At 45.2% G+C, this 13,922-nt stretch overlaps 2 protein-coding genes across 8 annotated transcripts in view; one reads left to right on the plus strand and one right to left on the minus strand.

Annotated features, from left to right (window-relative positions):
- The window catches only part of SETD3 (SET domain containing 3, actin N3(tau)-histidine methyltransferase), an 85,297-nt gene extending 72,046 nt beyond the window's left edge, over positions 1-13,251 (minus strand). Inside the window, exon 1 of one of the 2 annotated variants that reach the window (XM_035261439.3) lies at positions 13,132-13,251. In XM_035261439.3, the coding sequence (XP_035117330.2) occupies positions 13,132-13,211 (80 nt within the window). In that variant the 5' untranslated portion in view covers positions 13,212-13,251. Of the gene's footprint in view, positions 1-12,586; positions 12,709-13,131 lie in introns of those variants that run through there. The other variant, XM_002754272.5, reaches the window with a different exon arrangement.
- A 27-nt stretch (positions 13,252-13,278) lies between these two features.
- The window catches only part of CCNK (cyclin K), a 30,263-nt gene continuing 29,619 nt past the window's right edge, over positions 13,279-13,922 (plus strand). For all 6 annotated transcript variants that reach the window (XM_054240349.2, XM_078335729.1, XM_078335730.1 and 3 more), the window contains exon 1: positions 13,279-13,349. The gene's annotated coding sequence lies outside the window, so the exon portion shown is untranslated. The remainder of the gene's footprint in view (positions 13,350-13,922) is intronic.

Consider the following 13,922-nt stretch of genomic DNA (forward strand, 5'->3'; position numbering starts at 1 on the left):
TATGGAGCACAGCCCTCCACACTCCCACCAGCAGCTGCTCAGCCCACACCTGGGCAGCTCCAGCCACTTCCTCCTGCATCTCCTGAATTCATCCTCATGGTTAGACCCTAACGCTAGTCTCATACATCTCCCTGCCCAAGCCCGTCCCTGCTGCTTAAATCTACCCTCACACTGCCACCACCCTCCCACAAACAACACCAAGGCTCCCAAACCCTCTACAGACATAATCATGTACCTCCTATCTCTCTGCCTCCCCATCTGCCTCTTGACTGTAGTATTTTAGTCACTTATTCACAAACTCTTGGTTTTCTCTAAAAATGCTGCCCAGGAATCCCCTTAAAGCCTACCTGGTCCCCCCAGTCACAATCTTCTCTTCTCTGCACTCCTGCAATTCCTTGTATGTTCTCCCAATATTGAAGGGCCCCATTGTACTAAAAGATTTGCTCACATACCAGCTTCCCTTCAGATAACAGGTTCCTTGAGGACATCTTCTCTGTCTTGTTTCTATTTGTAACCCCAACATACAGTCCCAGGCCTCAGCACATAGCAGGTGCTACACAGAGGATGCCACTCTGAACTCCCAGGGAAAGCACCTGCACAGGTCTAAGGTCAGGTTACAATCTCCATTTCTGAAGCTTCTACCCAAGTTTCTGCCCCCTGGAACAGACAGGAAATGTCTAGTTCCTGCTCCTTGTGAGAGAAGACCATTAAAAATATGGCTACAATGATTTGAAAACACAATACATTCCGTTTACAGTCTACAGTCGGGTACTTATAACTCCAATTTTTCTCAAGATTTCTTTTTTAAGCCAGAAAACTGCCGGCTTTTAGAAAAGAGTAATAGGTATATAAATACAGCAGAGGTATAACTTCAAAAAACACCAATAAATTAACCCCTGGGAGGGGAGATATGCTAGAATGCATCTTCAAAGGTCCTGTAGGATGATGTTTATGAAGTCACTGAAGCCACTGCTAGCTAAGACCCTCATCTCCATCTCTTTCAATCCGTTCCTGATTCATTCCCTCCCTACGAGTCCTCCCCCACCACAATGTCAACCGTTAGCTTTAATAAACTGAGGTATAAAATACAAGCTGCACAGGCTTAGCGCGGTGGCTCACGCCTGTAATCCCAACACTTTAGGAGGCCGAGGCAGGTGGACTGCTTGAGCCCAGGACTTTGAGACCAACCTCAACTTTGAGACCAACCTCGGCAACATGGTGAAACCTTGTCTCTACAAAAAAAATACAAAAATTAGCTGGGTGTGGTAGCCCAAGCCTGTAATCCCCAGATACTCAGGAGGCTCAGATGGGAGAATCCCTTGAACCCAGGAGGCGGAGGTTGCAATGAGCTGTGACTGAGTCACCACACTCCAGCCTAGGCGACTGAGGAAGACCCTGACTCAAAAAAAAAACTATAAATCATATAGTACACGAATTCATGGACTCATCCTCATTCATGCAAGGTCCCACCCTTGCAGAAGGTAGCAAACATAACAGTCGTCACCAGCAGTCCTGATGAGCCCTATTGCAACCAGTCCATCCCCCAGTAGCCCACATTTTGACTTCTATCTCCTTGATTAGTTCTCCCTATTCTTAAACTTCATAGAAGTGGAATTACACACTTTGTAGGTTTCGTTTGCTCACATGTGTTTCCACAGTTCATAGGATAATGCCTAACCTTCCGGCAAGGTCTTCGAGGACTGAACCGCCTCACCCCATTTTACGTGTCTGATTTCATCCTACCTTTACACAACACAGCTACAGGAGACTGACTGTTCCTCTTCCTTTATCTGGAATGCAGCTATCTCACTGCCGGTCCCCTTGTCTTCTCCTGGCAAGATTTTTCACATACTTTGAGGCTCTACCAAAATGTCCCCCATGGCCTCGAGGGAAACTCTAAACTCCTCCATGCAACCCTCACGCCCAACGAAGTCAGTAAGAAAGAGCCAAACTCAAGGTTATTACAGATGCTAAAGGCTTGGCTTATCTTGGGATTCTGTCTTTGGCAGCCTCTTCGGACTGTTTCCCTTCCGCAGGGATACAGCTGCAAGGGAGAAAAAGTGGCTAGCCTAGGTGAGGCAGAAAGAATCTTTGTCTTGCCGGGCGCAGTGGCTCACGTCTGTAATCCCAGCACTTTGGGAGGCCGAGGTGGGTGGATCACGAGGTCAAGAGATCGAGACCATCCTGGTCAACATGGTGAAACCCCATCTCTACTAAAAATATAAAAAATTAGCTGGGCATGGTGGCGTGTGCCTGCAATCCCAGCTACTCAGGAGGCCGAGGCAGAAGAATTGCCTGAACCAGGAGGTGGAGGTTGCGGTGAGCCGAGATCGCGCCATTGCACTCCAGCACTCCAGCCTGGGTAACAAGAGCGAAACTCTGTCTCAAAAAAAAAAAAAAGAATCTTTGTCTTAATTAAGGATCGGGGAAGGGGCTGCCTATCCTTCTTCCAGTAAATATATCTCCCTAGGGCACAGGACTCTAGACCCAAACCCTCTCCTCAATCTGTTCTCAGAAACGAGTTTCCAGGGCTCTCCCAGTAAGCCTCCCCATTGGCTGGGACCACCCTGTCCGAGGGCTCTCCTCAGTCCCCTGTACCCTGATCCCAGGCAGTCAGGAGCGTGACACCTGGCCTTTGTCATGACTTTAAGAAGTTAAGTCACTGAAGGCAAGTGTTTCTTGGTACCAGTTCTGTAACCTACCTACTATGAACTTGGGGTCATCACTGTCTGTGAGATTCCTTTATGCAACTCTGGGTTCAGTACGACTTGGCACTAGTATTTGTGGGACACCCCTAACTCAAAGCACCTTGAAGGCAGATGCCCTACATTTACTTCGTTCACCCGTAAAGCATCAGGCTTTCCTGTGAGTTTGCCAGCTCCCCACATCCTGCCTTCCCTCAGCCCCATGGCTTGGCTGTCATTCCCTGACAGCCTTCGCTCTGTTACTTCAGCCTAAATGCCCTAACCCCCTGGTGAGTACATCAGGGTCCTCCACCTAAAATCCTAGCTAAAACCCCACCTCACTAACAAGGTCTCCTCCCTACACTTCCACAGCTCAGTTCCTGAACCCCTGGGACCTCACCTACTACGGTCTAAACTCTTCTACCCCCCAGTCTTGTGGCAGGAAAAAACCCAAAGCTTCCATCTCTATATTATCTATAGGGTCTAATACAGTGCCACAAACATACAGAAGGCCAAATACTTGTTGAGTAAACGAAAAAGTTTTGGATAGCATATTTGAATATATTGGTGTTACTAATTTTGACATGCCTCCCAACAGTGATTAAACAGTAGTCAAAATGAGACATTTACTGAGTACTTCTACTAAGGAAATATGGTAATTCTTAAAAGTAAAAACATAAATTTTTATGTAGAGATATAGATAATGAGAGATAGATGGGCCACACCATGAAGGACAGGGGTTAGGGTTAAGCTTATGTAATATCATGCTTAAAAGACAGTTCTGTGGGGCATACAGGCACATGCCTATGATCCCAACTGCTCAGGAGGCTGAGGTGGGAGGCTCTCAATCCCAGGAGTTCGAGGCTGCAGCAAGCTATGATCACACCTGTGAATAGCCACTGGGCTAAAGCCTGGGCAACACAGCAAAATTCTGTCTCAAAATAATTTTTTTGAAAGATAATCTCTTTTCAAAATCCAGTTTTAGATAGAAAAGCTTTAGGACATTAAATTTAATAAGAGCGACTCTGAAAAACACACTTGAATTTTTTAAGCATTACTGGTCTTTAGAAAGCAATAAAGCAGGAATTAGAAAAGAAAAGGAAAGCTTATAGCCCAAGCACAGGGAACAGCTCCGTGAGCACTTATGACCAAGGACACGAGCATCTATCTGCCCATGATCTCCCTGCATCCCCACCACAGCCCTCTGAGGCCAGCAGTGACCACAGCCAGTCGTCAGGAGGCTTAAAGAGGGCTGTGACTTAGCCAAGACACCACAGGTGCCAAGCAGCAGACCCACGGCATCAACTTGAAACCCTGCATTAGCTCCAGCAATATAGGTGAACTCTACAGGCAAACTTGATTAAACAAGCTGTGCAACGTCTCTGTGCCCATACTATGTTTGCTGTTGCAGAAGACAAAATGAACGAAACCAGGCCTGCATTCTCAAGGATGAGGCTGGGGAACCAAGACTCACACTCAAAATGAAAGCAGCATGGATGATTCCTAAAACATGTAAGTAACTAAACATAGAAGGGCAAGGAATAAAGTACAATTCAAGAAGGATGACTAAATTTTAAGGTTCAGTTTGAGAAGGTGTTAGTATCCAGTATGTGTGGCTTCCTAAATCCACCCCACATTGCCTTCTTTTAGCTATCAAAAAGATACATTCTGTGGAAGTTCCCCAACCTCGTGGATTTAAATAACTACCCTTTTCATTTATGATTCAAAGGTCTGTTTAATACAATGAATAATTTTCATGATCATTTCAGCTGAATTTGGGGCTAAATAACAAGTTTAAACAAATGAAACAAATATGTGTTTTGAACATCCTTCATGCTCCTCATGAAAAAAATCTATTAAACATTCATCAAGTTCCCACAAAGACCCAATGTTTATTTTCAATATTTATTTCCAATATTTATATTAGTAAAATATAAATGCCTCCTAAATTAAATATATATGTTTACACACACACACTCGCTTACAAATATTAGCCAGAAGGTACAATGTTGAATGTTTTTCCCCAAAGTTTAGACTGAAATCAGGTATGATTTACAAATACTTACTGCATTATCTTAAGAAAAATAGGACCAAAAAATGATTTAAATAATAATTAAGACAAAATAAAATATGAAGAGTAGCAATACAGGATTGATATATGAATTATACAATCATAGTTAGTCACTCAGAGGAAGGGGTATCTATAAAAAGGAACAGCTAAGCCAAGAGTTTCACACATACCTACATTTCTTCACCATCAAGATATTTTTAAAATGTACAGAATCTTCAAACTTTGGCCCTTTAAAACACCATATACCACTTACAAGTCCATCAATAACCTCCTCATCTAACAGACAAGAAACACTTCAGAAGACAGAGAAATGAATGGCATATTCAATTATTATTTAAAGTGCTGACTAATACACAGGGGCATCTGTAATCAAAACCACCACCTCTGTCAATCAAGTGATTCTTTTCCATATAATCTGAATCGTGGAATAAATGGGTCAGGAGAAATAAGCACATTTAGTGACCTTGGCTAATGTGAGGAGTGGGGGAGAAGGTGGGGTAAAAGGTGCCAAATATCTAACCCATTTTTACAAAGTATAGTTCATGCAGAATGAACAGATTTGGATGGAATTAACTTGCATTTTTTTTCAAACATTCTAAATGGAAAGGATATTTATTTGTATATTTCTTGCATTCCCTTGAAATTGCTGCTTTCAACTAAAGAGAACTAGAATAAACATTTTTGATTACACTTATCTGGCAATTTATCCAGGAAACCTTAGCTCAAGCACAGCATCTGTTTTTCAATGTATCCTGCATTAACCCAGCTTCACAGCTGGGTTGACTAAGGGAGAGAATGGTCCTAAGGATGGCTTCCTCCACCTCAAGCTCCCAGCTGAGGGCCTAATCTTCCTGTAGAAAGAATAGGAAACACTCTTTTCTCACTCTTACTAAAATACTTTGCCGGCCATTAGGATCAGATTACTACATTCAGAATTAAATACACAAATTATAGGATGATGAGTTAGGAAAAATGAAAGCATTCCCAAATTGAAAAGTATTTAACTGTGCAATGTTGCCTTTCCTGCAGATACTGATCAAGTGCCATGGAACCATGTTAGCTGAAACTCATATATACCAGAAATGTGTTCCGGCTTTGCACAGCAGCAGGGCCTAATAGCAGTGCCATGCCATACTAACTCTTACCAGTTTACATGGCTAACTAGCACCTATCATTCTAATCTTCTAATTAAAACAGGAACTGGGCCAGGGGCAGTGGCTCATACCAGTAATCCTAGCACTTTGGGAGGCCGAGATGGGTGGATCATTTGAGGTCAGGAGTTCAAGACCAGCTTGACCAACATGGTGAGACCCCCATCTCTACTAAAAATACAAAAATTAGCCGGGTATGGTGGTGCACGCCTGTAATCCTAGCTTCTCAGGAGGCTGAGGTAGGAAAATTGCTTGAACCCAGGAGGTGGAGGTTGCAGTGAGCCAAGAACCAGCCACTGAACTCCAGCCTGGGCAACAGAGTGAGACTCTGTCTCAAAAAAAAAAACAAGTAAAAAATAAAAGAAGACTGATATGCCACAACTCAAAAGTACCAAGAAGTCAAGGCAAGCAGGCAGGGAAGAAGGTGAAATTAATTTCAACTCAGTAACTACTTAAGTACCAGGATGTATACAGATCTGTAAATTGCAAGCAAGTAAAATTTTAATTTAATTAAAATTTAATCTTGGTACAAAACAAATTGGGCTGTCCATATAAGTATTATAACTTGAGATTTAAAAAATACAGTTGTTGGCCAGGCACAGTGGCTCACACCTGTAATCTCAGCAGTTTGGGAGGCTGTGGTACGTGGATCACCTGAAGTTGGGAGTTCAGGACCAGCTCGGCCAACATAGTGAAACCCCGTCTCTACTAAAAATAGTCCCTCCTATTTGGGAAGCTGAGGTACAAGAATCACTTGAACCCAGGAGGCAAAGGTTGCAGCAAGCCAAGAAGATGCCACTGAACTCCAGCCTGGGCCACAGAGCAAGACTCTGTCTCAAAAATAAATAAAAATAAAAGTACAGTTGTTGCTTTTCACAATGTCATTTAAGAAATAACTAAACCATTTCTGACTTTTCATTACATAGTAGGTTTTAGTTTTAAACTGCTGTTGAATGAAGTTGTAAATAAATTAACATGAGGCTCCTACTTAATGGAAGTTACCAGAAAAGCCTTTTGTAAAGCAAAGACTCACTGGGTATCATGAATAGAAATTTCCTATCACATCTTTCTAAAATAAAAAAGACAATGTTATGTATGAAGAAACAGCCATAATCTGTCAAGAAATTACCTTCAAACCACCCACATTCCTTAACATAAGGATTCTGGATTCTAGAACCAAGGAGCATCAGAATTAGAGGTGACCTTTGGGGTTACCTATAGTAGCTCTCAACCCCACCCATGTTTAAGACAATGGCGCTTGACGTTGTGGAGCAGTCAGGATCCGTGCTTCACCCTATCTAATCTGAAAAGGACAGAAGACACACAGGGCGCAGCTTGTTATTCCTGATTAACAAACACATGGCCTGAGGCGGATTGACAGTAAGTGAAAAGGGCAGATCCAAAGCCTCCGCCTTTAGGTGGCCAGCAGAGCTGCACGTTGACTTCCAAGGCAACCTCCTGCTTTCTCAGCCATCCAGTACTATACTGCAGAAAAGTTCACCATCCTCTCTGACCCATCAGCTTTCATATCCCCCCAAAGTTTTGTCTTCTCCAGGCTTAATGTACCCCTCATTACTACATATTTCTCAAAAATGGGCAAGACCACTTAAGCATATGAACCGTTTTTTAAAGTCAGCGAATCCCTTCAGATGTGTTCTGAGATGGACTACCACCTTCCTGGAACTCAAAGAGATTTGACTAATAATATTCCTAAGACTGCCCTAGCTTTTCTATGAGCCAAGTGAATTCATTCCTTCATTCCTGCACATTTCTTCAGAATCTAATCTGAAATGCAAAGATGAATGCAACATGGTCCCATTGCCTTTAGGACAAGACAGTAATCAAAGACTTTCGTGATGTTCAGCAAGATAGATCAAACAACTGAGTTTTTGAACCTAAATGCCTTTTATTCATGCTGTCATGTGCTTTATTTCAGCACCATCCTTGCCATGGCCTGTGTCCTGTGGCAGTTCTCAACACGATCGTCCCCATCACAATCATGTCATTTGGGCATTTATTATATGATCAGGAACTGAGGTAAGAATTTTACACAATATAAGATAGGTATTATACCCCGGTCACAGATGAGAAAGCAGATGCTTACAGAGACTGATTAATTTATGCACAATGATAGACTCAGTTTGTGTCAGAGCCTCGCCAGCACACCTCTATGACATATCTTACTGATACTCAATAATATTTCATGAGTTCAGCTCAAAACCAACCCACTTATAAGAGCTCCAAAGGTTCACTGTTATCTCTGATATTCAAAATAATACTATTCCCTTGCAAGGTAAAACATATACATGTAAAGGTGTTATCTCCTTGGCCTTTTAAAAATAGTTATTTTGCTGTCTTTGTCCAAATACATAGGAAGAGATTAAATTTGGTTTTAATTTGAGATATGAGCAAAACTTCCTAAAGAGCTTCCATCCAATTCAGCACAATGCCACACTTTTGTTGTGGGGCAAAAACACAGAACCGTGAGGTGACCATGATATGCAGCAATGCTAAATAATCACAACCAACAAATCAAAAATCTTATTAGTCTATGAGACAGTAGTAAATATTTTACGGTAAAAGCAGCTTTAGGAAGTATTTTTCAACCCTAATCCTTACTTTCTCTCAACTACGTGTAATAGAAAACTGCTGATATTGAAAAGGCATGTCTATTTTCTGAGACTGAATATTGTTAACCATTTTAGTAGGAAGAATTTCTTAGGCTTGTTACGTCCTAATGCATTGTATTCTTAAAAAATGGAAAGTGAAACTCAGAGATCATAGACAGTGATAAACTTAAGATGGTGCATATTTTATTAAGAGCTCTATGTATCATATATTTTTGTCAATTAAAAATTAAAAATAAAAAGTTCTGTGGAAACATCTAATTATCTACATTCTCTAGAAAATTTTTTTTGTCCTTCTAAAACAGTAGAAACATTCTTCCTGCTCCGTCCCTGTGCCCTCCCCAACTTCCCCATCCCAGTACTGACGTTAGGCTTATAAAAGGCCAAGAATTCACTTTGGCTTAGTAATCAGTACATCCCTTTCAAAATCTTATCTTCAAAGACAGATTGGTCTTCCACTATCAACCAAGACTGTCTGTACTTACTAGTTCACTTCTACCTGGAAAGTACTTGATATAAGAAAAAAAAGAATTCAAAGTCTTAACTTTGATATTTGAATTTTATAATCATTTGGAATCAGTTTTCTTCCATTCAAATTTGTCTCAGTCAAAAATGTTCAATATCTGTGTGTTTACCTCTTGTTTTTATGATCTGTTTATTTCCAAAACTTAGAGGAGACTCCCAAGTGGAAATGGGGTCAACATAGCTAATTTCTGGCTTGAGTTAAAAAGCAAGACTTCTTAAAGATGCTAATTTTTTTTTCAAAAGACTATTAAGTGACTTTTTGAAAAGCCAAGTCTCAGGCCAGTTGTGGTGGCTCACGCCTGTTATCCCAGCACTTTGGGAGGCTGAGGTGGGCAGATTACCTGAGATCAAGAGTTCGAGACCAGCCTGACCAACTTGGAGAAACCCCACCTCTACTAAAAATTTACAGAATTAGCCAGATGTGGTGGCACATAACTGTAATCCTAGCTACTCGGGAGGCTAAGGCAGGAGAATCACTTGAACCCAGGAGGCAGACGGTGCAGTGAGCCAAGATCACACCACTGTACTGCAGCCTGGGCAACAAGAGTAAAACTTGGTCTCAAAAAGAACAAAAAGAAAAAGCCAAGTCGCAACTTATTTGTAATAGGAAAACACATCATATCTATTAATATTTTGATAGAAACTTATTTTTACCTTGAGAGTAAATATTATGCAAATTAATTCTATTTGCCTATCAAAATAGTTAAGCTCCCCGATGTTATGAATAGGAAAATGAGATGATAAAAAGAAATCCAATGGACAGAAATCCATTGTAAAGGCAACAAAAGTGAAAACTGTAGTAAACTGTAAAAGCAAGACTCTAGTCTAACACTCTTGACTGGTTAAATATGACCTAGAATGAACTGTTCCCCAGATAAACACTTCTATGACTGCGGCAGGAGAGAAAAGATGCACAGCTAATTAAAGGATTTTTTGCTGCTTAAGAAAAGGGCCCAAAGATAATGATAGGTAATTGAGAAAGAAAATAACTGGCCACAAGCAACATCCACAGTAACATAAGAATAAAGATATGTTCACTGTTCTGTTAAAAACATTTAATGCCATAGTAATAAATGACTCCCAGTCCTCTTTGGGGGAACAAAGTCCCCACTCTATTCCCAGGAGTTCGGTCCAGGGGAAGGAAACACACTTGAAACTCTTCCTCCCCACCCACAACAGAAGCACCAGGCAGCAGCCAGGGAACAGGCAAACCAGTCTCTAAAGATAAATAACCTCTCAGAGATGGATATTCATCCAACTACACATAAGAAAGATAAGAGTATTATTAGTTACAGTTCTAAAACCTACTTCGGATTTGTGATAAGAAAAAAAGACTATGTAATTCAAACATTTAAGAAACCTGGTAAGCCTCAAACTAAACTGACATCTAGTCACAAAGCATTCAGAATAACCCTGACTCGGAGGTAGGATTTTTACTAAAACACAGCACAAACTATGCACCTGGTTTCATTGATTTCAATAAATATTCACTCCAAGCAAGGCTCTGTCGCTGATGGTCATATTTTCCCTAGTGCTGTTAACCTGTCATTCTCCTCCAGGCAGGAGAGTACCGCGTTTCAACGAGGCTGTTGTGACCGTTTATCAGAACTCTCAAACAAAAACAGGTTTCCAGTGGTTGAACTTTAAATAGGAAAAATATCTGAGCACAACCTCCACATTTTTCTCACTATCCAGTGGTTTCTAAATCAAAAGTTTAATTATCATTTAAAACGTGGCCTAAATGTCCGCGGCACGGAAGAGCAGCTCAGCAACCATCACTTTCCTATTGACAGTCTCACCGTGCTCTTAGGAGACGCTTTCGCTATTACCATATACACAGACATAGATGTTTTAATCTTCAAGTCCAACGTCACTCCAATTCCAGGAAAAAAAGCACTGAGATGTTAGCACACTGGAGAAGCAACCATTCTACTCCTTCAAACTAAAGTTCCATTTCAGATATTAACTTACAATCTTAAACACACAGAAAGGAGGGCAGACAGGAAAGGGGTAGCAGAAGGCTAACATCCAAGGCTGTCTGGGGTCCCAATAAAGAGGTTGTTCTGTAGCTGTTTGAGAACTTGGCTTTGCAAACTACTTTCTTAGGCCAGAGAAAAACTCTGTAAACTGTTGGAATTTCACCAAAGAATCAATCACGGCAGCCCCTGGGACTAATCTGGTACTGCCGGACGTTCACGCATGGTAGCCCGTATAAACACAGTCTATACAGCATGGTTCAAGCAAGTCTTGGCAAATTTTAACGGTGGAGAGCAAGACTACTTTTATTTTTCTATATTCTTGGGTTAAATGTATTCACTTAAAATAATAAACACTTCTCCAAGATTATTATGGTTAGCTCAGTTTTGAAATACTGGCAAGGTCATTTCAAGAAGAAAAATGGGAAAGGGAGAGGTATCTTTTACACGACATAAAAAATTCACACTTTTCAGTGTTCCGTTGAGTTTTAACAAACGCCTATATAGTGGCCTCACCAGCACAACAATCAGGTTACAAACAGACTCAACTCTTCGAGGATTCTTAAAAGCAAAATTAATTTGTCGGTATACTTTAAAAGTATTTTTGCTTTTGAAACCTCACCTCATTTATTTAGAAAAGCAAAATAACACTGTCTGAGTGATCCCAACGCGTGAATGAATCTGCAACTTAAACACTCTCCTTCCAACACTAACCCGGCGGGGGCGAGCCCCGCAGCTAGGGGCGCGCGTCACTGTCAGCTCCTTTCCCCGAGTGGAGACAGGGGAAAGGCAGAGTTGCATCGCCGGGCTGGAGCCACGAGGAGGAAGAGTTTAACTGCGGAATGACAAACTCTAAGCACGGAATGCCTCTCCCTAGTAGGGCACTGCGCGTGTGGAACACGGCCAGCGTCGCGTGGGAAGAAAGACGACCTATTTCCTACGACCGTCTTTCTAACTGGACGGAGCGGAAGGGAGGCGGGGGCTGGTCCTCGGGCACCCCGGTGGGCATCGAGGACTCGCAGAAAGGAACATAAAACCGCACAGCCTTCCCCGGGCAGCGGGGTGACGGAAGGAAGGAAATGAGAGCGCGACCCGGCCGCACGCAGAGCCGAGCAGACCAGCGCCAGGGGCCCGGGCCCCACCCGAGAGAGGGCGCGAGGGCCGGAGACAGTGGGGCAAGCGCAGGGAGAGCGCTCCCTGCACCTGCCACCACCTCCGGACCTGGTGGCGCGGAGCCCGGGAGCGTGGGCGCCAGAAGGGACCGGCAGCAGCGAGCGCGCGCCTCCCGCCCCGCAGGGCGCCAGGGCAGAGGCCGACCGGCGCCCTCCGACCCCGCAGGGCCCTGCCTACCCCAGCTCCGGGGCTCACACCCGCCCCTTCAAGCCCCGGGCCCGGAGCGGCCGGCAGGGACCCGGGCGGGGGCGCGCGCCGGACTTCGGCAGAGGGGCGCCAGCCAGGGCGGGGGGCGGCCTCGTAACGCTCGGAGAGGCAGCGCGAGTTTCTCTCGCAGCCTCCGGGCCACATGCGCGCAGAGACCGCCGCCAGCACTCACCTGCCCGCTTCCCCTAGCGCAGCGGGAACGACGCACTCCAGCCCGGACACCACCGTCCGCCTCAACCAACCCCCAGGCGGTGGCAGTGGCTGCGGTGGCGGCGGCGACGGCGGCGGCCGGACAGGAGGGGCGGGACGGCAGCCTGAGACGGCCCTGCCGCCGCGGCCCAACCCCGCTCCGCCCGCCCTAGACCCCGCCCCCAGGCCGCCGCCGCAGCCGCTCATTGGTCCGCGCCTCGGACGCATGGGCGCGGCCCCGCCCCGCCGCCAAGCCGGCGTTCCGTTCGGGGTCCTCTCCAGCCAGTGGGCTGACGGCTCCCGGGGGCGAGAGCGGACGGCTCAGCCGCCGCCAACCCCGAGGTCGCAATTGGCTGTGTTCGCCCCCGCCCCAGCTCTGATTGGACGAAGCGCGACCCGGACCCCGCCTACGCTCCCGAGTTCCGTTAGCAGGTTCGGTTGCTCCAGAATCTTTTTCGCCCCGGGGGGCGGAACCGACGGGATGGGCCCTGTGGCTGGCTCCTCCCCCTGCACGCAGCCGCCACTGACCCGCGGGGCGGGCGAGAAAGAATAAGGCGGCCCGTTCCGCTTTCGAGAGCTCTGTTTTCTTCCCATTGGTTGACAGGCATCCTACTCTCTCCGCCTCTCCGGTCGCTTGGTTTTTGTCTCAAGACGCAGCGTGATGACGTATTCCCCGACATTCCACATGCAAAATGGCCGCGGTCGGCAAGGAGAGACGTCGCTAAGGGGCTTGCCTGAAAAGAGGGGTGAGTGACCCACCGACTGCGGGCAGCACCGCCCACCTCCCGCGTATCCAGAGGTCGGAGTAGGTTATGGCCAACCGCCGCCATCCACTGGCGGAGTCTCTCTTTTCGGATTCCGCCTCTCTCCGCTAACCTCTCGTACACATTGAACTTAGCGGGCGGCGCGGGGCTGCGGGACCGGCTTGGAGAGAGGGTCCGAGGCGCCGGGGTGGGGCAGGGAAGCAGGGCGCACCCTAGAACTGGTAGCGGCCCTCGCAGTAGGGGTCAGTCAGAGTTGGACTTTCTAGGGCTTGGGCAAAAGGGACAGGGGTGTCACCCGCGCACAATCTCATAGCTACTGAGTACTCATATTTCCCCGGTTATTTCGCGGCGTATTAGTCCCAACCTTGGGTAGGCCTGAGACTTTTTGGAGATTGTTCCATATCTAGGGTACTCGGACTTTGGAGTCTGAAGAGCCACGTAACGAGGGTGCGACTAGGAATGAGGAAAAGGCACTTCCGCGATTAGATTTCGTTCTTGTGGAGACATCGTCTTTACGGACCCGGTTCTGGTGGTTAATTTGTTTTTTTATGAGAG

This window comes from Callithrix jacchus, chromosome 8 (genome assembly GCF_049354715.1).
Source record: "Callithrix jacchus isolate 240 chromosome 8, calJac240_pri, whole genome shotgun sequence".
Classification (NCBI taxonomy): Eukaryota; Metazoa; Chordata; class Mammalia; order Primates; family Cebidae; genus Callithrix; species Callithrix jacchus.